The 22709-nt window shown below is 52.7% G+C and overlaps 1 protein-coding gene across 6 annotated transcripts in view; it reads left to right on the forward strand.

Moving 5' to 3' along the window:
- TECPR2 (tectonin beta-propeller repeat containing 2) overlaps positions 1 to 22709 on the forward strand; it is a 102874-nt gene that overhangs the window by 31255 nt on the left and 48910 nt on the right. For 4 of the 6 annotated variants that reach the window (XR_010659200.1, XM_065906929.1, XM_065906932.1 and 1 more), the window contains exons 3-11: positions 711 to 839; positions 1234 to 1365; positions 6421 to 6578; positions 12815 to 13127; positions 14943 to 15075; positions 15500 to 15838; positions 16985 to 17940; positions 20028 to 20211; positions 21899 to 22072. Coding sequence is in view for 5 of the 6 variants with exons in the window: in XM_065906929.1 (XP_065763001.1) it covers positions 711 to 839; positions 1234 to 1365; positions 6421 to 6578; positions 12815 to 13127; positions 14943 to 15075; positions 15500 to 15838; positions 16985 to 17940; positions 20028 to 20211; positions 21899 to 22072 (2518 nt within the window). In the remaining variant the exon portion in view is untranslated. Of the gene's footprint in view, positions 1 to 710; positions 840 to 1233; positions 1366 to 6420; positions 6579 to 9301; positions 11163 to 11267; positions 11470 to 12814; positions 13128 to 14942; positions 15076 to 15499; positions 15839 to 16984; positions 17941 to 20027; positions 20212 to 21898; positions 22073 to 22709 lie in introns of those variants that run through there. The other 2 variants (XM_065906930.1, XM_065906933.1) reach the window with 2 other exon arrangements.

Here is a 22709-nt window from a genome sequence, read left to right on the forward strand (position 1 = left end):
GTGCTCTCAGGTTTGACAGATTGATTGCCATGTAAATTACTGCATCAGGGTTCAAAACGGCTTATTGAAGATCTTGCCATGTGTCTTAGCAAGGTGGAAATGGTTGTGTAATTTTTCTGAATGAGTGGTTTCAAAATTAAAAAAACAATTATTCAGGTTCATTGGAAGCCTAAAGGTCTGTATTCAGTGCTTGACATATGCTTTTTACTAAACGAACGTATTAAGCCTGCATTAATGTTATTTAACATGATTATTGATGTAAGAATCAAACACCAGGAGTAAGTTTATGAAGCACCCTGAAGTGTGTTGTCTTGTTGATCCTCCCTCCCGCACACCTCTGTGGCAGGTACACATCATGGATGACAGTTGGTGGGTGACTTGTCCATGTTGAGAGAGCAGGAAGCAGAGCTTGGGAGTGGGACAGGTCTTCTGATTCCAGACTCTGGTTTCGGGGGGAGCAATCTCTCTTGTCCAAGCTCCTTAGAATTCTCTTGAGAAGAGCTCAGTGGTTCACACTTTGTTATTTCAAAAATAAAAAACCTGGAAAGAAAAAGATATATAATTATCTTTCTGAGCTATATACATTTTCCATCAGGAATATGTATAGGCTGCTATGTGGTGAGGTTTTCCATTTCACATAGGTACTGTTTCACAGTTTGGAAGCTGACCCAGTGACAGGCCCATTTGATTTTAGATGTTTGCTCTTTCAGGGGAAAACCGAGTCCATCACGGTGGTGAAGCTGCTGAGCTGCTTCGATGACCTGGTGGCTGCAGGCACGGCCTCTGGGAGGGTTGCAGTTTTTCAGCTTGTATCCTCGTTGCCAGGGAGAAATAAACAGGTAAGTGCCAACCATTTTAGCATTTCTTAATTTCTTGGCAAGTTCCTCACATCCTTTAAAATGAGAAGTCCCCGTCTGCTGAGAAAGTATTTGCTCAGAAAAGCCTGACTCTGTGCTCTTCATAGTCAGATAGCATTTTGTTGCTGGTCGGACACTTGGTGAAAAGCGCACATGGGTAATTTAAGTTGCTTAGTGGTCCCTGGCGCCTCCCTGTCAGTTTTCAAGGTGAATAGACAGACGGGTCCTTGTGCAAGGTTTTGCATGGAAAGCAGCTTGGGAACAGCAGTTCCTCCACCAGACAGGAGGGATTGCATATCACCTTGTCCACACAGCTCTATCTCACAGTGTCTCTCCTTTTCTTCTTCTTGTGTGTATTTTTATCATTTATTCATAGCTTCGGAGGTTTGACGTCACTGGCATTCACAAAAATAGCATAACAGCTCTGGCTTGGAGCCCCAATGGGATGAAACTGTTCTCTGGAGATGATAAAGGGAAAATCGTCTATTCTTCTCTGGATCTAGATCAGGTAAATCATTTTCGGAAGTATTGCTGGTCTGACACTTGGAGAAATTATAGCTGGTCAACTTGTATTCTTGAACCTTGTCCCATTTTTTCTGGCTGTGCTGGTCAGCTGTGGGACCTCAGTCCCCCAACCAGGGACTGAACCCAGGCCTCGTGAGTGAGAGCCTGGAATCCTAACCTCTGGGCCACCAGGAAGCTGCCTGCTGTCCTTTTGCTCTCAGCTGTTGTTTGTAACACTTTCTTTCCAGGGCTTTCCTGACGCTTTGTAAGCTTCTACTGCCGTGTGTTAAGAATCGGCCTTTCTTTCTACCCAAACAAACACTTTTCTCATTCTCCTGTTGTCTGTTGCTACCACTTGGAAAAGAAGCCACTACCGAGCCTTATTCCTTGACGGTTTGTAGAGGAGGGTATGAAACATTTCAAAGTCACGACTGTTGTCAACTAAAAAAAAAACACAATCTAAAAGTTGAGAATTTTTTTTTATTCGGTGGACTTCCTGAGGACTTAAGCCTGGGAGACAGTTTCAGATAACTCTGAGGGATCCTTTCAAAGAGGTGGGGAAGGAACCAGGATCTATAGGAGCTTTGAAAAAACAAACCTGATTGTTGAACATCAAGAAGTGTGCTAATTAAAGAAGAAATAAATCTCAAGTTAATGAATTTAGCACTTTTCTATATGTGGGAAGATGCAAGAGTCTGGGCTCACTGAAATCACATTCTTTTGTTTGCACCTTACCTGTCTAGGGCCATTGTCCCGTGCTTTTCCATCCTGTACCCCTTCAGCCACCTGTTGAGGGCAGCCCGCAGTGGCTGATGGCTTGATGCAGGGTAGCCTGTGTATCCACCCTGAGTTCCCTGAGGGTGCGCCCTGGGGTGGGGAGAGGACAGCCCTGTGACTGATGGCTGCAACCTCCTTTGTATACTGATACGGGAGGCGGCAGTCTTGGTCCACTCTGTGGACAGCGGTCGGAGTGGATGGTGAACTCACCCCAGCCCAACTTTGGTTGTGGGAGAATGGTGGAGGAGGAGGAGGTTTGGTGGCAGCAGGGAGCCAGCTCCAACCCTGTATTTGCTCTTTAAGCCTCTGGACAGAGCCCTAAGCCTCACATTCTGATCTTTAGTCAGTAGATAAGAAACCCAGGCTCCCTGGGGTCCAGGCACCAGGTCATGCCCAGCAGAGCTCGGCTTCAAACCGAGGGCCTGCCTCTGTTGTGTGGGGGCTTTAAGCCTGCCTGGACTTTGTTTTGCCAGACGTCTGCCCAGCTGGGATGCACTCCTTGGTGGTATGGTCCTTTCGTCTTCTTATTTGTAGCCATTATTCCTAGCGCGTCCAGAAATTCACCGATTACTAGCTGGGTAGCTCTGAGTCCCTCTAATCTGAGACTGACCTGTCTATCATGAATATTCTGTCGCAGTAGTTCTCAAACTTTTTGGTCCCAGGACCCCTTTACACTATACCTCTGAAGAAGAGCACTCCAGAGAGGTTGTGTTTGTATGGGTTAAGTTTTTGTATGTTTTTGTGAAAATAAATACTACTGAGAATTCCTTAGTGTTCAGTGGTTAGGACTCCGAGCTCTCAATACCGAGGACCTGGATTCAATCCCTGGACGGAAAATCCCACAAACTGCAAGGTGAGGCCAAAAACAAAACATGGAACATGGGACTTGCCAGGTGGTCCAGTGTTTAGGACTCCTCGCTTCCATGCTGGAGGCCTGGGTTTGATCCCTGGTTGGGAAACTAAGATCCCACATACCTTGCAGTGTGACAGAAAAAAAACCCAAAAAACTACCACTGCTTTGAAGAGCAGCATCGCTTTACGTTTTGCTCATCTCTTTATGTCTGCTCCGCCTCAGTGGAAGACCGCTGGGTTCTGCGCTCGGTTTGTCACAGTGCTTCGCTTTGGTTGGACTCTGTCAAGAAAATTTGGCCTCACACAGACATGTGGTGGGAAATAGGAGTGTTTTACTAGCCCTTCCAGAGAATTGTATCATGTTCTTCTTTAATCACATCCCCAAATTGACTAATGGTAGTTTCTTTAAAGGTTGGTTACAACATGGAATCTGAAAACATGTGGAGGAATTTTTGTTGCTCTGTTACAATGAAATCCATTGGTCTGTCTTGCACTTCACAGGACTTCTTGACTCATTTTGTGTGATTTTGTAATTCTGTAAGTTTGTGTGTTGGTCACTTGGGAAATATTGATATACCGAGTGATGCAGATCTTCCAAATGTTGATACATTTAATTTTATGATATAAAGCAAAAATAGCACCTTTGTTAATGTCTCCATCATTCTGATGAAAAAGGTCTTGAGCTGTTGGGAATGTCAGGTTCACAAAAGTGGGTACAGGTTTTCAGATTCTGATCTTCACTTGTGAATTTGAAGATTAAGTCTTATTATCAGCAACAAATACCCTCACTTATTTTCCTTGAAGTGACAGATATGCTTTATTCCTTCTGAGAAAATGCCTGCCAAATACCCAACTTTGAATAATTCTAGTATTTCAAGTAAAAATGTATTTTGTGGGGGGAAAAAGTTCAGCTCCCAGCTCGTACAGTTGTCCAAGTGCTGCTCCTCAAAAGAGCCACAGGACTTCAGCTTCAACCGGAGAGCCGTGTGCAGGCCTGGTTTCATCACAGAATACAAAGACAGGTGTCCCCAAGGTCAAGATTTGTTGGGATTGTCATTTTCCTGCATAGTAGGCCTTCTGAAGTGAAATTCACGTTTTTGCTGCACATGCCCAGTGGCTGAGGGCACCATGACAGCTCCTGGAGTTCGGTGCCCTGCTTGCCTTGGGGTCCCCCCCACCCCGATCTTTCAGGAGCTCTATCCACCAACAGTATGAACCACTGCTCCGTGAAGAAGGCAGATAAAACCTCACATTATGATGAAAATGACTTTGACTTCGAGAGGTCCTAGGGGACCCTCGGGGACCGTGGGCCACACTTTGAGAACTGCTGCTCTCCAGAAAACATTTTATTAAGGTTTTCCGGGATCCCGTGTTTGCACTTTCCTGCTGTCGCTCCCACAGTGAGGGTTGCACCATGGGAACACTGCTCATGCACGTCAGGAAATGGAGGGAAAAGTCGCACGCAGAGAGCACTGTCCTGTGTAGCGCTGACCCCACTCCCAGCACCGATTGTCTCGCTGTGTCTCACTGTGAGCACTGTTCCCTGAACCCATGGTAGGCACGGCGCGGGCTGAGAGGCTGGAAGCAGATGTGGGGAGCCGTAGGAACTGCAGACACTTTATTCTCGCCTAGCTGACACAGCAGACAACATAACCGCACACAGTCCTTCAGGGCTTTTCCAGGTGAAGCTTGTTTATACTTAACCGGAACAAAAGTAGCCTGCGGCCAGGCGAGTAGCGTGTGACGCACATGCACAGCGCCTTGAGCAGTCTCAGCTGTCGGGCAACTGCACAGTCATTGTTTACAGAACAGGGGCTGAGAGCCTGACTGGTGCCATCTTGTTTATTTCCTCACATCTTGGCATCCTGGCCATTTGTTCCCAGCTTTATTGAGGTTCCGATCATCTTTTTAAAGCACAGGTGTTTGACGAGATTTGCAGAAAAGATGTATGGTTTTGCACAGTGAAAGTCGCTTGGTCCTGTCTGACTCTTTGTGACCCGTGGACTGTACAGTCCATGGAATTCTCCAGGCCAGAATACTGAAGTGGTAGCCTTTCCCTCCTCTAGGGTATCTTCCCAACCCAGGGAGCGAACCCAGGTCTCCTGAATTGCAGGTGGATTCTTTACCAGCTGAGCCACAAGGGAAGCCCTTTGCACAGTACAATACAATGAGTTTAATTCCATTACAAGCTAAGTCGAAAGTTAAAAAACTGCAGCCTGTGTAAGTAAAGATGGGAAGGAACTCTGGCTTAATGTCCATGACAGTGGAGGTAATGGTAATTCCCCCGTCTCAGTCATGCTGGTGGTTACACACGTATGCTTTTGTCGACATTCATAGAATCATATATCTAAAAAGGGTGACTTTTACTGTATGTAAATCTTACCAGTAAATCTGATGGCTACTCCCTTTTCCCCCACAAAGGTCTACGACATTGCATCAGTGTTTCCTAAGCAATTAAAGAAGCAGGCTTTCGGAGAAGAGTGACTTACAGAGCAGATACTAACGCAAAGACACGTCACTTGTATCAACAGCAGAGTTCCGTGCAGAGCTCTACTTCGCTCTTTAACATACTTAATACCATTTCATTTCTTTCTAACCTGTCTCTTCTGACCCTTTCAGTGGGCCAGGATGTAATGTCCCCAGAATTACTTTGAACTCTGTGGAGGAGGTTGTGATATGAATTTTGATGGTTGTTACAGTAATTTTTTAGAAAGTCCCATTGTGTTCTGTTGGAATAAACAGTATACATGGTGCAACATATTTCCACTTAGATCTTTATGGATTCTTCCTTCTTGGAACCATGTTGTAGGGAAAGAGCAAATTAGCCAGGATGGCGGTGGCCATGGCCTCTTGCACTCACCCCACGAGTTGTAAATTCACGGTTGTGTAACAGCTGAGATCGTTTGTAGCACTGCGCACGCGCAGTGACCTATATAAGCCCCATCTGAGGAACTCGGGAGCAGCGAGTTGAGGTGTGTTGCCTTGCATCATTGTCGTCGCTGTTGCATCAGCCGGTAGAGAGTGAAGCGGGTCTGCCTTGCTTCTGGGAATGAAGGATGCCCGCGGCTCCCGTGGCTCCTCACATCCTCTGGCTTACCCGCTCGTGCCTTGCCTGCCCTGGTGCAGCGAACAGGGAGGTGCAGAGTGACGCATGTACTGAGAGCGTTTTCCAAAATCATACAGAGTGTCAAGTGTTTCTTGCTAACCTTGCTGTGGCCTGACACAGCTGGTGACCCTGACAGTTTTCTCACCAGCGAGGGCTTCTCCGGGTAGTATCATCGCGGTGGGCTGACACTGAACCCGAGAGAATGCGCGCCTTCATCTAAGGCAGACAGTGGCCGGAATGCAGACACAGGAGGGCCTGGCCAACCCTGGCAGGTGGGGCGTCCCTGGAGCCGGCCCCGCGAGCCTCACGCGCCTCTCTCCGCAGGGCGTCTGCCGCTCACACCTGATGCTGGAGGAGCCGGCCTCCATCGTGCAGCTGGACTACAGCCAGAAGGTGCTGCTGGTCTCCACGCTGCAGCGGAGCCTGCTGTTCCACACTGAGGAGCGCTCCGTGCGGCAGGTCGGGGCACAGCCGCGGAGAAGGTGAGCCGAGCTGGGGCCACGGCGTGTGGGCCGGCGCTCCAGGTGGGCCCCCAGCCCCCGGCCACAGCTCATGCGGGCGTTTGCTCCTTGCAGGCCGCTGCCTGCACAGCGCGGCTCAGAGGTCAGGGTCGGGTGGGCATTCCCGCCTCGCTCCCTCCATGAACCACGCCACTGTGGACGCAGGTGGCCTCAGTGCTACTGGCTGTGTCCCCTGCCGTGGAGCCTAGTGAGGGGTGTGGCCAGGATGTGGGCTGTAACCCGGGGTGGGGTGTCCTGAAGAAGGGGGGCCAGGCCTGGAAGGGGTCAGAGCTCCTGGCTGAGAGAGGACCCCTTCCTGACCTGCTCCTGGTAGAAGAACAGCTGCAGCAGGGTCGGTCCAGCCCCATCCCTGGCGGCTGGAGCTGGAGGAGCGCCAGGGGAAGGAACACTGCTGTCTGCAGAGGAAGGGGGTGGGGGACGGCAGGGGGGCACGGGAGCTGGGAGGGAGTGGGGTGGGTGGATGAGCGCGGGGCTGGTGGTGCCAGCCTCTGGTCCTCTCAGCGTCCGTTATGCTGTGTCCTGGGCTTTGCAGGAACACAGTGCAAGTTCATTCCTTCTTCTGCTTGGCAGAGCAGCCCATGGCTGTTCACATGGTCACATCTCCCCTTTGGCTTTGCCTTTCTGCGTTGAACACCCCCTTGATTCCATTGACAGTTGGTCTTCATACAGCGATCGTCTCCCTTTTGGCTCCTGGGAAGCCCAGCAGGACCCGCCGCTCAGGCTTGGTGGCCCTGCAGACTTGGCTGGCCTCTCCCTCTGCCAGGGCCCCGCTCTCCCCACCACGTCTTGTCCTGGCTTCTCTGTCGGTGTCTTGCTGCGTTTTGTCTTTTTGGAAGGAAGGTGGCGTGCAAAGAGAGAGACTTGGAAACCAATTACCTTCCCACGGATCGTGTGCCCACAGTCTTTCCCTTCTCACCGCCTGCGTGACGCCTCAGCACCTTCACGTGACCCTCTCCTGGTGGGTCTGTGTGGCCAGGTGTTTGGGCACACTTGCTGGGCACCGTCTCAGATGCAGAAACAGCTAAGTGAGTCCCCTTTCTCTTAGAGAACTGTGTCAGAGACGTGGGGGACCGCAGAGTGAACAGAAACACTTCTAACCTGTGTCCTGACAGCTTGTCTCTGTCATGTGCTGTTAGGTCGTGATTAGAAAAGGACCCCAACGACGACTGCCTCCTGGAGCTGTGGCTTCGGTGACCAGGCATCCCACCGGGCGGCACCCGGGGCTCAGCGGGGAGCCAGCCTCTGCCCTCGGAGATGCCGGTCTCGGCGTGGGCAGTGCTCGGAGGCAGCATCTGGGTGAAGGGTTGGGTGGGCGCGGGCAGCCAGTGGAGGCCTCTGGGGAAGAGATCCTGGGCTGAAGCCTCCAGCGTGCAAAGAACCTTCCGGTCTCAGGAGCAGCAGGTGCCAAGGTCCTACACTGGGCCCGGGCCTGGAATGTTCGAAGAGCCAGAGGGGAACTGGGGCGGCTGTGAAGGGCAGGCGGGTGCTGAAAAGGAAGACCCAAGCTAGTCCTTGCCCCTGAGTTACTCCAGGCAGGACGGGAAGCCAGGGGGCTTTAGGCAGGAGGAGGGCAGCCTGAGTGCGCCTGGTTCTGCACATCGAGGCAGTGGCTATCGGAGTCCTGGGCGCGACGTGGAATCCACCTGGGCCCCCGGCATGAAGAGGGGTGGGAGGGGGAGGGATGGGTGATTTGGGGATGAATTCGGTATAGGGGGCAAGGGGAGAACAGAGTAAGGAAGGATTTCTGTGCCCTTGGCTAAAGTAGCTGGATGGAAAGAGAAGCCCTTTAACTTAGACAGAAGCCCTGGGTTAAGGTCTGGACGTCTGGATTCTCTCTTGGGCGTGTTGTGTTCGAGAGGCCTGTTAGGTGGCTAAGCCGGAATCCCCACTGGGAGTAACGTGTGCAGGTCGGCAGCTCAGGAGAGGGGGCTCGGCCAGAAGTGAAGATGAGGCGATCAGACGCAGGTGACACTGAGCCCCTGACCTGGATGAGGTCACCTTGGGAGCGTGTTTCCCATTCAGCCCTGGAGGGTCCTTCCTGGGTGTTTGCTCTGCCCGGTGCCCTTCGCAGTCTGGGGAAGACCGCTCTGAGCAAGGGGGACAAGAGCTCTGGTCTTCAGGAGCTCACGTTCCTGTGGGGCAGACTGACGTTAAATAATCAGGTTCTAGAATGTTCAGCAGAAGTAACAAATGGGTGGAGCTTCAAGGATGTCTGCCTCGTTGTTTTGCGTAGGCAGTCGTGTCCCCACCCTCCTGTGCGGTGGGGTCTGAACCGATTCCTGGGAGAGGCCGGGGGGAGCCAGGAGGACCCCACAGAGGGGCGCAGGCCAGTTGTGGGGGCGCAGAGCATCCATAGGCTTCCTGGCCCCACTTGGGGCTGTGTTCCTCCAGCGCCGTGAGAGTCACAAGCTGTCTCGACTCTCACCACCCTGTGGACGGGGTGAGGGCGGCCGCCATGGAGACCGACAGGGTCCCGGGTGGCCGAGGTGAGAGTCAGGCTCACACCAGGGCAGGGTGGCAGGGATGCTTGGAAGGCAGAGCCGATGGCTTGGCTGGCTCTGGGTTGTGGGAGCAGGAGAGCCGTCGGAGGCGGTGGTCCGGGCAGTGGGTAGAGCGTCACTGCGGACAGGGCGTGGTCTTCCTCCGGGGCCAGGCTGGGGTGGCGGGTGGGGGCATGCATGTGCTCAGTCCCGCAGGTGGCCGCGGCAGCGCCCTCGAGGGCCTCTAGACGGCATTTGGAGCTCTGGGGCCTGGGAGCTCACTGATGTGTGAGTGTCACTGGCCCCGAGCCAGGCGCCCAGCTGGACCTCCGACTCTGGCAGCGTGGTGGCCAGGCACACCTCCCTTGTGGGGGCTTCCCTGGGGGTCTAGTGGTTAGGACTCCGCTCTTCCACTGCAAGGGGTGCGGGTTCAATGCCTGGCCAGAGAACTAAGATTCTACACGCCATGTGGCTTGGCCAAAAAGTCCCACCTCCGTGGGGCACAGGCCGCACGCTGGGTGGGCACGTGGGCCTGCCTGCGGGGAGACCCGGTGGTGCAGGTCATGGCCCTGAGCCCGGGAGGGCTGCGGCGGGCCCAGCTTGGCCCGAGGGCGGTGGAGGTTGTCCTGTCAGCGGGGAAGCCGGGCCCAGGGCCAGCTGCGGTGGGTGATCCAGCCCGTGAACCCCCTCAGATTGAACAGAACAGCGCGTTTGTGTCTCCCAGAAGACTGCAGCGCACAGCCGTCCGCTTCTCCTCCGTTTCTGGCAGCAGGCCGTCCTGGGGCCGGGTGGGTGTGGAGCCTGGGCCCCGCCCAACCACGTTGGCCCTGGGGCAGCTCGCTCTCTGCCCTCTGGTGCCTTTGGGCATCCGGCTGTCTGCCGTCCAGGCTGTGACTTGTCATCTTGTTTCCGGCTCTCTGTCTTGCTCAGTGTTATTGTACATAAATTAGAAGATCTGATTTATGGTTAGAATTTGATAACTAGAAACACTTCTTTCATGTTGGTGTGTCTCATAAAGGAAATGAAGATATTTTTTAAAGTCATCCTTGATATATCTAGAAAACAGCCACACCAAAGTTGAGAAATTAGGTTGATTTATGATTTTAGAATCCTGCAGAGCTTTGACCTTAAAAGTTGGAGTTTTTGTGTCCGATTCAGAATGACATCAGCCAGTGCTGGGGAGTCACCCTGTGTGTGGGTGGCGGCCAATCTGGGGTGGAGGGCAGTTTGCCCTGGGCGGTATGTAGCCAGTTAGTCCTGGCTCACCACCTTCTCCCAGCCTGCTGCCAATACGTTTCAGCGGCTCCTTGGAGCAGAGCCCCCGCCTGCCGTGCTCAGCTTGTCCTTCCCCAGAGGGTCATGGTCTGCTCAATGTCCAAGGTCTAGCCTTCCACGCCCCAGGCAAAGCGTGTCCCCTTAGTCTAGAGGCCTCGAGCAGCTCTTGGAGCCGCGGAGGTGGCGCGTCTCTGACACACGTCGGCTGCAGTGTGTTACACGCCGGGGCCGAGACCTTCCTCCTGCATCTTTCACGTTGCCTGCACCACTGCTTCTCACATGGTGTGGGAGCTCGCTAAACATTGGTTAAAATGAAGGCTTTAGTCATGCCACTTGAAGTGGCAGATTTTTAAGAGGACTTCTAGTAGAAGGAAAATACTTAGATTTGGAAATTGGATCACCAAATAGAAATTGACAGGAAAGGCAGGAGAAAGAGGTTATAGGCTGCCCTGCTGGAACTCCTGTGGGCATCTCTGTTGGAGAACCTTTCCAGAACAAATCACCAAAGGCAGTAATCGGTGCCGACCGTGGAGTTGCCAGAATGACCCATGGTGTCAGGTTAGTCTGACGATCTTCACTTCAGAGTTGAATTGATATCGTGTCCTCCTTGGACCCTGTCCAGAGGAATGCAGTGAGATGCTGAACCGCAGAGAAGCACCCAGCTAAGTTGGCCTGCGTGGGATGTCCCGGGGCGCTGGGATGCCGCCCTGGGAGTCCAGGGCTGCTGTGCAGGCTGAGGTGGGGCCCGGCACCCACAGGAACGCGACGGGAAAGGTGGAGGTCGAGGCAGGTGAGCGTTTGGGGGGCCTACCATGTCACCGGCATTGCTTATTGTCTTGGTTTGTCATTCAGTCTCATGTCAGCCTTTGAGGTGGGAGTTATCCCTGGTTTACAGATTAGGAAGCTGATGTCCACAGCATGGAGGGACTGTCGGGGCTGTGGGGCTTCCCTGTGGTCCAGTGGCTGAGACTGCACTCCCGACGAAGGGGGCCTGGGTTCAGCCCTTGGTCAGGGAACTAGATCCTGCGCGACACAAATAAGAGTTTGAATGGAGATCAGAGATCCCGCATGCTGCAGCTAAAGCCTGGCGCGGCCAAGTAAGTATTAAAAAGCAAGCCACAATTCCTTCTGCCGTTTAGAATCAGGGAAGTACAGAGAATCAGAGGACTTAGGGTTAAACTGAACTCTTGCTCTTTGAACCCTGGGAGACACAGGGGTTCGGCAGAGATGTGGAGCAGCAAGAACTCCCAGGTTGCTGATGGGAGTGGGGGCTGGTGTAAACACATTGAGAAAAGTTTGAAATTGTCTTCCTGACCTGAATCTGCTCTTAATCAGCAACACGGCAGTCACGCGACAGTCCAGCAGTCCACTCTGAAATGTCCATGACAAACTCTCAGACCTGTGTACTAGGAGGGTATGTGCAGACATGCTCATGGTGAGCACGATTCAAAATGAAAAAGTGGAAATAATTCAAATACCCATCAACCTGAGGGTGAATAAATCATGGAGTCCCGTATAGTAGTGAAAATGAATGAGCCGCAGCGCTTTTGTCAACAAGGATAAAATCTCAGAATTATTAGGTTAAAAGCAAGTTGCAAAAGACTACAAGTAGCATGGTACTTTGTAGTACAAATGACAGACACAAGTATGTCTATACCAAAGTATGTAGTGTTTAGGAGTACGTAGGTATGTGGTTAAACTTTTGATAGAAGCAAGGGAGTAATAAACACAGAATTCAGTGTAGGACTCACACCTGGGGCCCGGAGGGGCAGAAGCTCCTTTGGAGCAGGAGAACATCAATGATAATGGCTGTTGACTTTATTTCCAAAGTTGAGGGGCAGGTTCCTGGGTGTATATATTGTTATTTATTTGTTTTAGATATTTCATGGTACTAAACATAGGAAAACAAAAAACACACCATGCCTGAGGATCAGAATGGAGATTGTGGGTTTAAGAGAAATTCTGAAAGGGCTGCCCCAGTTCTGGGCCTGAAGCGCATTCCCTGGGGTGCTGGACTGAACACAGCAGCAAGCGTCGGAAGGAGCAGACTTTGAGAGCAGGGAGGCTGCTCGGCCCTGGGCCTCTCTCGTCCTGCCTCCACGTCCTCTTCTCTAGGACAGGAGTCCTGACTCCAGCCTCATGGGGCTGTGGTTAGGAGTACACCAGCGCGGGGTGTGTAACTGGGATGCGTGCTCTGCGGGGTGCACACTTCTGGGGGTGCTGTAGGGGGTGCAGGCAGAGGCTGTGTCCTCTGTGGGCTCAGGGGTGGACTGGTGGTTCACGTGACCAAAACACACACAGTAGAAAAGGGTTCGAGAAAGAATCAGTCTTGTTCTGGCTTAGTGCAAAAATTCTTGTTAGACTTAAAATGAGGGGTTGACAGCACTTTGAATCAGTCCATGTCTCTTTCTTTTTTCCCTCCTTTTTCCCTTGTCATCTCAGCACTGGGAAATTTGGTGCCTGCTTTATACCAGGACTCTGTAAGCAAAGCGATCTAACTTTGTACGCATCCCGGCCTGGGCTCCGGCTGTGGAAGGCTGACATCCACGGGACTGTCCAGGCCACGTTTATCTTAAAAGACGTCTTCGCCGGAGGAGTCAAGCCTTTCGAGCTTTATCCACGCCTGGACTCTGCCTCTCGGGGAGGGTGCAGCTCACCTGAGAAGCACTTGGGGCTCGTGTCGTGTTTCTTCCAAGAAGGTTGGGTGTTGAGTTGGAATGAATACAGTATTTACCTTCTGGACACCGTCAACCAGGTGAGCCAAGTGATGTAGCGCGGCTTGGGGTCTAGAGGCAGGAGGGTGTGTGTAGACCTCTGCTTCCCCCCTTCTCAGAGGGAGGGGCAGTGTGGGTCCTACGCGTTGCCTTTCCCCGTGAGCTACTCACAGAAACCAGGTGAAGGTTTGGTTGTTTTTGTAGATTTGAAAAAATATTTGGTTTAAATATTCGTAGTCCTGTCCCCTGCTAAGAGAGTGTGTGTGTGTATTTTATTTAAGCAGAAAAGTAAATTTGTTCTTTATAATTTCTTTGGATCACGTGTTTTATGGCTTCCACACTACCGTGAGCGTAATGAAAGGAGATCAAACCTCAAACACAACCAAGAGTGAGACGGGGCCCCGTCCCCGAGGCTCCCCAGGGTGCGGCTGAGCCTCTGGGCTTCTTTCTCCCTCTTGTGCTCTTGTCTCTCCTCCCAAGTGGAGCCACTTCGTTCTGCCATTTTCCCCACTTTACTTGATGATGTGTTTGGACAGCTTTCCAGCATTATCAAATCATGGTTGGAAACAATTTCTGTTTAAAGTAGGGTGATGAGATTATTGCCAATAGAGATTGCTTCAGGAATTTTTTTTTTAAAAAAGAAACTGTTCAGTTTCAGTGTATTCTTTGTTTTAAAATTTTATTTATTTGTAGTTGCACTAAGCCTTTGTTGCGACATGGAGCACGGTGGCTTGGGGAATCGCCAAGGTGCCTTTTAGCCCTGAGTTTCTCTTCTTAAGGAGTGTTTTGAAAGACATTTTTGTATTCTTCCCCAGGTCTAGAGAACACAGCTTTTCTTTTTTCTTTGGGTACTGTTTGAACGTAACGTGTACTTACTAGTTGGTGGGGTCAAGGGATTCTATAATTGTACATCAGTTTCTCTCTTCTGAACACTTACCCAAAGCTTTCCCCAGTAGGTATAATTAACTTCATTTTGTAGGTGGAGAAGTGGAGCCAGAGAGGTGGGTCACTCACAGTCTGAACGTGACAGCGCGGTTGGGAGCTTTCAGACGCTGCCAGGATTAGTTAGGGATCAGCAAAGGACTTAGATCCATTTTCCCTTCTGCGTTGAGCTGGTCTCCTGTTTGCTGTTGAGTGAGCAGCAAGAATGTTTTTCAGTCAGTGAGGGCTCAGGGTTGTCCTGTGTTTGGGGTGCTGTCGGCTTTCCGATGGCGTTGGGGGAGTCCTGTCCCCCTCCTCATTCATTCACAATTGCGACTCGCAGCACCTGCCCGGCCTCTGCCGCGGGAATCCACACGGTGTGCGCCCTAGCCCTGCCAGCCCAGGAGGGCCGGGCTGGGCGGGGCTTTGTGTAAAGGGCTGTGAGCTCTGAGAGTCCTGGGCGTTGCTGAGGAGGGCCCGCTTGTCAGGGACACTTGCCCAGGAGGGGTGTCTGAATCGAGTTGGAAGTCCCAGTGAGCAGGGCCAGGGAGAGAATCCGAGTGGACGGCATGGCGTCAGGAGGGCCAGGGCCAGGTTCCGGGCTGGCCAGTGGGTGCACCTGTGGCGGGGTGGGCGCAGGAGCGTGACGGGGGCCGGCGGAGAGGGCAGCCGGCCAGGGCCAGGGTCCGGGCTGGCCAGTGGGTGCGCCTGCGGCAGGGCGGGCAGGGAACGACTGCTCTCAGTCCCGGAAATGTCCGGACGGGTACTCAGCCACCATCTGTTGGGTTTTACCTCACTTTAGGTTGAATCACGCCAAGTTTCAGAAAGTCATGCTAGCACACAGCAGCTGTTTGACTTCTTTGGATTCCAACACATGCTTGTACAGTTTGGGCTATTACTATTGCCTGGTTTTGTGATTTTCTTTTTCTGGACAGGCTACAATTGCTGGTTTGGAAGGATCAGGTGATATTGTGTCTGTTTCCTGCACAGAAAATGAAATATTTTTCTTAAAGGGAGACAGGAACATTATACGAATTTCAAGCAGGCCTGAAGGACTAGCATCAATAGGTTTGTATTTGTTATAAAATGTATTTGTTACAAAACTTTGTTATAAAATGTATGTAATTAAAGTTTATAATGTAGAAAACTTACCACTTTTATTTTCATTAAGTGATTGTAACTTTATCTAAAGAGTTATTCAGAGGGTGTCCTTTGATTCCTAAAAAACGGTTTATGATACTTTTCTTGAAAGTCACCTACTTTCAGTCAGGGTCTCACATTTGCTGGAATTGTTTCTATGGGTCTGGAGGGTGGGGGATTGGGTGAGTAGGAAGGGGAGCTCAGCACCCACCCGAGTAATTTCCATCTGATGCTCTGAGCCAGCCTGTGGGGTCGATGCATGAGGTTTCTGAACATTGAAGTCTGTCACCTAGGACACATGCTTTTACCTTTAATAATAAGAGCACATCATCTTTCCCTCCAATAACCACAGTTAAACCAGCTTCTTTACCAGTGCGGGATGGTCTGGAGACATCAGCGTGCTCAGAGCAAGTCCATGGGCCGCGTGCAGAGAAGCTGCCGGCGGCCACGCCTTCAGAGACGAGGCTCCGAGGCTCTTCAGTGGCCAGCTCCGTGGCCAGCGAGCCCAGGAGCAGGAGCAGCTCGCTCAACTCCACGGACAGTGGCTCCGGGCCTCAGACAGCCCCCGAGCTGGGCAGGGGCGGCCCGCTCACCTCGAAGAGGTTCAGTGTGATCAGCTCGGAGGACTTCGACCAGGAGCTCGTGGTGAAGCCTCTCAGAGTGAAAAAGAAGAAGAGGACGAAGAAGACAGGTACCGTCCGCAGCAGAGCGAGAGGGGCCTCCTCCCTCCTCGAGGGGCCTCTCACCAGACTTGGGAGGGGGCGGGGGGGTGCTGAGGGCACAGGCAGCGATGTCTGTCCTCCTCAGAGGAGTTTCACTGTGAAATCTTTATCCGTTATTTAACACAAAGCGGTGAACAGTGATGCAGCTCACCAGCCCTGCTTACAGGTCTGGGTATTATACTTTTCAATACTTTAGTTAAAAATTTGGTTTATTCATGTATATTATCTATTAGAGCAGAGAGTGGTGAACTTGGAAGGAAAGCTATGGAAATCTTCAGATGCATCAGTTAATGTTTAGTTTTGGGTATGTTGTCAGATACGGGATTTTTTTTTTTGGTCGTGCTGTGGTGCTTGTGAGATCTTAGTTCCCCAACCAAGAGATGAACCCAAGCCCTTGGCAGTGAACTTGCAGAGTCCTAACCACTAAATTGCCTGGGAAGTCCCCAGATACGGGATTTTTTTTAGAATTAATTATTTGGCTGCACTGGGTTTTTGTTGCTGCACCCAGGCTTTCCAGTGGGAGTGAGTGGGGGTTGTGCTGCACGGGCTGCTTCTTGCAGGGGCTTCTCGTCACGGCTCGCAGGCTCCAGAGCTTGGCCTTCGGTCATTGTGGCTCATGGGCTTAGTTGCCCGGTGGCACGTGGGATCTTCCCGGACCAGGAATCAAACCCACATCCCCTGCTTTGGTAGGTGGATTCTTAACCACTGCCACAGGGAAGTCCTGGATATGGGATTTGACATGGAATTTTCTTAACTTATTACTCCTTGGTACCGACTGAGCCTCTCTACTAAAGATCGCTGCAGTATTGAAGGAAAATGTTACCAGATGCCTTAATATCTTAATAACTTTAAAAAACTGTTTTGTGACCCCTTTGTCCCTTTGTTCTTGCGTAGTTACCATTCATTGACAGAAGCCTCAGCCCATCATGCGTACAGTATTCGCATCCATTGAAAACATCCCTGAGTTGGGATAGTTTGTACTTGAGAGAGTTATTCGTCACCAATTACAGCTCCTTCATTTAAGATGCTTTTTTCTTAAGCCAAGTTTTGTTTTTTAGTTCGCGTCTTGCCACTTGTGTGGGGTCCTACCTAATCTTAACCGTTCTTGTTTCAAGTAGAAGGCGGGAGCAGCACCACGGGCCCCAGCTCCCTTGAGTCGACCCCCGGCTGTGAGTGTCCTGGGGACAGCCCCCAGTCCGTGAGCATGGACCTGCCATCCGTGGACTCCAGCTTGGGCAGCGTCATGGACCGGTCCAGCACAGGGTCTCCTGACCAGGAGAGCAGTCTCAGCGGGGAGGCTGCTGGTGTGCTGCCGGAGTATAGCGACCCCGAGGCATTCAGTGTCCTGGAGGTGCCCCTGCCTGCCCCTGACCTGCTGAACCAAGGCGGTGACGGGAGAGCTGAAATCCCCTTGGGCGACGGCGAGGGCGGGACAGAGCCGCCCGCTGGGGCGGTGAGCTCCTCCTGGCGCCCGCCGGAGCATGTGGAGGGCTCTGAGGACATTGTGGAGCTGGAGGAGGAGCCCTGTCCCGCAGACGGTGGGCCGGGCGGCGCGGCGGAGGCCCGAGGGGACGGGGCTGTGCAGCCTGACGGCCCCCCGGGCGCTTTCTCAGAAGCCTGCATCCTGGACTCTGCGCCGGTGCCTTCCCACCTCAGCTGGGCCCCCAATGCAGAGCAGCAGCTTCCGGGGGCCACGGCTGACAAAGGCAGAGCTGAGGAGCCTCCCGAAGAGCAGGGCTTCCTGACGCACGTGGGAGCCCCCCACCACCTCAGCCTGAGTCCCCGGCACGCTGCTCCTGACGCTGACACGGGCCAGATGGCGGTTGTCACTTCCGAGCGTGACCTGGGCGGGGGAGGCCAACCGCCTCCCTGGGCCTCGGCCTCAGCAGCCGGTGAGGAGCAGCCCCCACGGGACCAGGTGCTGACCTCCAGCGACGAGGAGGACATCTATGGCCACGGGCTGCCCTCTTCGTCCTCGGAGACGAGTGTCACAGAGCTGGGAGGGGGCCGCTCCCTGCAGGACCTGAGGCAGCTGGGCGCGGACGACCCTGGGCTGCTCAAGGCTGATCAGGTACAGGGCTCCCTAAGGGAAGTCTCGGGCAGCAGACCCCGGGAAGAAGTGAGGCTCCCACTGTCACCCTGGGAGCCAGGTGTCGGGAGGCCCAGGCTTGAGGGGCCTTCCCGCACGGGCATCTGAAATGGCCTGGCCTCCTGCTGACCTGTCGTTCCCCAACCAGTAACCGACAGGAGCGGCCTCTCGCCGTCGCTTCTGACCCGGGAGGGCCGGCCCCGCGTGGGCACCTGCAGCTCATCGCCCGGGGAGCAGTTGGGTTGGCCTGGGGCCACTCCAGGAGGAACCCAGTGGGCAGAGGCCTGGCCCCTCGTGGAGGAGGAGGCGTGGAGCAGGCCGGAGGCGGGACTCCCCGCCCGCCTCTCCTCAGGCACACGTCTGTGACTCAGCGTCGGTGCCAAGGCGTGACGGACGTAGAAGGGAGCTTCTCCCTGCAGGACCCGAGGCGGCCGGGCACGGACGGCCCTGGGCTCCAGGCGCGAGAGCGGCAGTAGTCTGGGTCCCCGGGCTCCAGGGCACAGGCTCAGTAGTTGTGCCGCGTGGGCTTAGTTGTTCCTTGGACATGGGATCAAACCCATGTCTCCTGCACTGGCAGGCGGATTCTTTACAGGGAAGCCCAGCCAGTAATTATCATTAGACGTGTTTGGTTTCAGGGCTGTGTATTGTAACTCTTCTTGCTGTGTGGCTGTGAGGCGTGGCCTGTGCGGGTGAACTTACAGCCTTCCCCAGACGCCTCTGGAACCTCTGTCCCGCCAAGGCACCGCGTTGGGGCAGCACTCACGCGGGCCAGGGGCCACGTTCCACACTTTACAAGTTCAGCTTGTTTACTTCTCTGAAAACAAAACCCACGAGCTAGGTGCTCCCATTTCACAGGAGGAAGTGGAGACTCAGACACGTCGTGGGCTTTATCGGGTCATGCAGCAAGTGGGGCCACAGTGGCCCCAGGGCCCCCTTTCTCAGACTTGGGTGCTGTCTGTCCTGCTTACTTGGTTTAGGACAAAGTGCCCTTTCCCTCAGTTTTCTGTGTGTTCACCCTTTCTTGAATGCCTGCAGCTGCCAAGGTCTGTGTCTGGCGCTGGGACGCTGCAGTGCCTGTGACGGGCAGTCCTGGGTGTCAGAGTCAGGGAGGAGCCAGGCGGTCTGCAGATCCTCCCAGCTGAGCAGGACTCCGGCGCTGGTGATGAGTGTAGGGCGGGGAGGGGGTGGCGACAGGGCCCCACCGGACCCGGCATTAGCCAGGCAGCTCTGGCCTGTGCGGTTGGGCTTCTTGGGCAGAACTTTAGAAAGTCCTCGGTGAGAGGGCCCTGGCACTGTGAGGACCTCACCTGCCTTCACCCAACTCAGCCACCTGGAAAGCCGCATTTTGGTGGGTTTCCAGGGGGTAGATAAGGCGTGCCCTGGGGAGCAGGGGCAGCTGAGAAGCGTTGGGCATCATGCTCTGCAAAGCAGTGAATGTCCTTGTGTGGGTGATTGTGCAGATAACATGCGTTTCTTTTGCAGTTTTAGAAAGCTCTTAAAGTACACACTTTATTTAGCTTTGCCTTTTGAAAGACTCCTAGCAGCTAAACCGTAGTCTCCAAAATCCAGTCAGGCAGTGTCCTGGCCAGATGTCCGTCAACCACAGGGTGGACCGCCCGTTTGGTGGCTGCAACAGGACTTTAAAACAGTATCATGAGAAAGCAAAGGTAGTGGTAGTGCCATTTCTCCTGTAATGATTAGATGTTCAAAAAACCATTTGCATACAAATGTGAAGTGAGGCATACCTGTAGAATAATAATGTGAGCCCTGGGTTAGGGAAGAGGTTATAGTATCTACGAGAAAGTGTTTATCCAGGGATGTTGTGGGGTCTTTGCAGGGGACAGCAGCTCCCATCTCACAGTGTTTCTGTTAGAGCTGGTCCAGAGACAGCGGGGCTGGTCTCCGCATGGCTGCTCAGAGGGCCTTTCACAGACACACACACACAGTCACACGTACACAGCCCTTTCAGCTCCACGACTTTAATGCTGGCTCACTTTTCGTATTGCCAAGTGTGGGGCACGTGCAACTGTGTCTTCTGTTGCCGACTCAGCAGACTCTGTCCTTGTCAGTTTGCAGAAAGCTGGATGGGCTACTCCGGGCCTGGCCATGGCATCCTCAGCTTGGCGGTCTCTGAGAAGTACCTCTGGTGCCTGGACTACAAAGGTGGCCTGTTCTGCAGCGCGTTGCCGGGCGCTGGGCTGCGCTGGCAGAAGTTTGAAGATGCCGTCCAGCAGGTGGCAGTCTCGCCCTCAGGTTCGCCCCTGGCTCCCTGCGCCCGGCCCCCTCCCCACCCCACGCAGCCGCCTGAGCACTCTGTCTGAGCAGACCTGGCCTTTCCTGCAGGTTTGAGGGCTTTTCTGCCCTCAAACATGGACTGAAAACATGGACTGCTTCATTTGACATCACTGGAAATTGTGTAAATGCAGTTTAGTTTTTAGTTTTTTTATTAATTGCAGTGGTAACACATGAACATACTCTTGTTAAGTTATACAAATAGCTTGAATTTTGAGGGTATTTTTTAAAGAAATACTAACGTACACACTTCTCATAAGAATAAATGTGTTTCTGTTTCTTAGTGTTGCTTTAAAGCAACTGAACTAATGAAGATGGGCCCATGGATGTGTTGCATAAATTTGAAATATTTGGTTTCTTTCTTAGAAATTGTTTTTTAATGAGCTATACACATCTTTGGGTGAACAAGCTACTCCTGGCTGTGAAAAGAAAATGCGTTCAGTTCTTTAAGCCGTGATCAGGCCGTTGTCAGTGGGCTGGGACAGACACTTCCTGGGTGAGGGTCTACCCCTGCCCCCATCTGTACAGAAACTCGTGTTTGTCATAATGTTGACTGCTCTACCTATTTAGGGAGGGGGGTAGAACAAAAGTATGTATGTGTATTTGCCTGGTTATAGCTGGTTTGTTAGAACATCAGAAAGGAAGGCAGACAAAACTGAGCCTGTGGCTTCTGTTAGAGACTCCCTCCAACTCTCCTGGCCTTTGTCACCATGTAAAATCCTAGTTTGTTCAGGGTTGTTTTGTTCTATCTTTTGCTTGTTTGAAAAATATTTTTCCTTGGGGACTAAGATAATCTGTTCCATTAGCTGGCTTTATGTAATTGTGCAGTCTAACGCTTTCCCTCTCATTTACCTTTGGGTTCATCTCCCCAGCCAGTTATAAACTTCGGTTCTTTGCTGATCCTGTGAATTACTTTGTGTCTCCACACCATTCAGTCCCTCACCGCTCCAGTGGGAGCTCTGTCTCCACCAGGCTGGTGCTCTGGCTGAGCCGTCCTGCAGGGCCCCGACCAGGGTGGGCTCTCCTCCGCCCGCGCCTCACGCCGGACCCTCTGTCCAGCCTGTGCGCTCTCGGTGACACTGATGGTTTCTGACACCTTGCCTCGGTCTCCACAGACAGGCTTCCTGTCTGCCTTCCCTCCTGCCCTCCCTGTCTTCTGTCTAGTAGAAGCCTTCTCTAAGTGGAGAAGGGGACAGCCCAGGTCAGACGCGTCCTTTTCCTGCACCGTGTCCCCTTGGCCGGCCCAGAGCTCACCCTGCCCCTTGGAGTCCCGTCGGGTGTTCTCTTTCTTGGGACACTCACCGTGCCTCAGGACGGCCATCCGCATCCTCACCCGGCACGCCAGTGGCGCCGCTCCTCTCCCACGCGGTGTGGGCCCGTGACGCCCGCCCTGTGTGCTGTGTCCTTGAGGCAGGCTCCCCTCCTGACGGCCTGCATGGTGCCAGCGATCCCCTCCCACACATGAGGAGGCGGCTGAGGGGGGCCCAGGGCCCGGGGGCTCACGCCTCAGCACTGCCCTTCCCCGGTTGGCGTAGCAGCAAAGGGGGCATGTTGGAGAAATCGCTTGCCCGCAGCACCCAGAAGCGAGTTTAGCGCGTAAGAATTCTCGGCGTTCATTGGCCCATGAATAGAATTTTTATTTCCACAGGCGCCCTTCTTTGGAAGATTGAACAGAAGTCTAACCGAGCCTTTGCGTGTGGAAAAGTGACCATCAAGGGGAAACGCCACTGGTATGAAGCTCTGCCCCAGGCGGTGTTTGTGGCCCTGAGTGACGACACGGCCTGGATCATCAGGACCAACGGGGACCTGTACCTGCAGACAGGTGGCTGCCCCGGGGTGACTGCACTTTGGTGGCGATGTGCTTAGAGGCGGTGACGGAGGGGCTAGACGCAAATCTAAGTTAAAACATTTCTGGAACATTTGCCATAAATTTAACATTAAATGCCAACATTTAACATAAGTTAAAACATTTGCCATTGGGATCTATTAGCAGCTTTCGGCTATTCACTCACTTTCAGCCCAGGACATATTTATGGCAGGAATTAATAAAATTATTTAGAATCTTATAGGGCTAACCATTGCATGTCCCTTTTCCTGTGGTATCAAATCTGAAGAGGAAAGAGTAACGGAGAGATGACCTTAGAATCATTTTTCGCTTTAACTCATGGCTGAGATTTTTCAGTCCGGTCAAAGCCATGCTTCCGTATCCTTATTTACACATGGGTCAGGAAAAAACAACGAGAAATAATCTGCTCCAAATAGCAGTTTATCTCGTCGTAGGAAACTGCCCTGAGGGGAACGTTTAGCTACTGGAAGAGACTCAGTGGGATTTGTTTATTAAAAATAAACTGTAATGAGAGTCACTGTTTATGTACTGTCAGCAAAATGGGATACGGGTTTCCAAAAGCAACATGATTTAGCAGTACCTGGAAATGAGTACAGGGCAGGAGCTCTTTTTC

Source organism: Muntiacus reevesi, chromosome 15, assembly GCF_963930625.1.
Source record: "Muntiacus reevesi chromosome 15, mMunRee1.1, whole genome shotgun sequence".
NCBI lineage: Eukaryota > Metazoa > Chordata > Mammalia > Artiodactyla > Cervidae > Muntiacus > Muntiacus reevesi.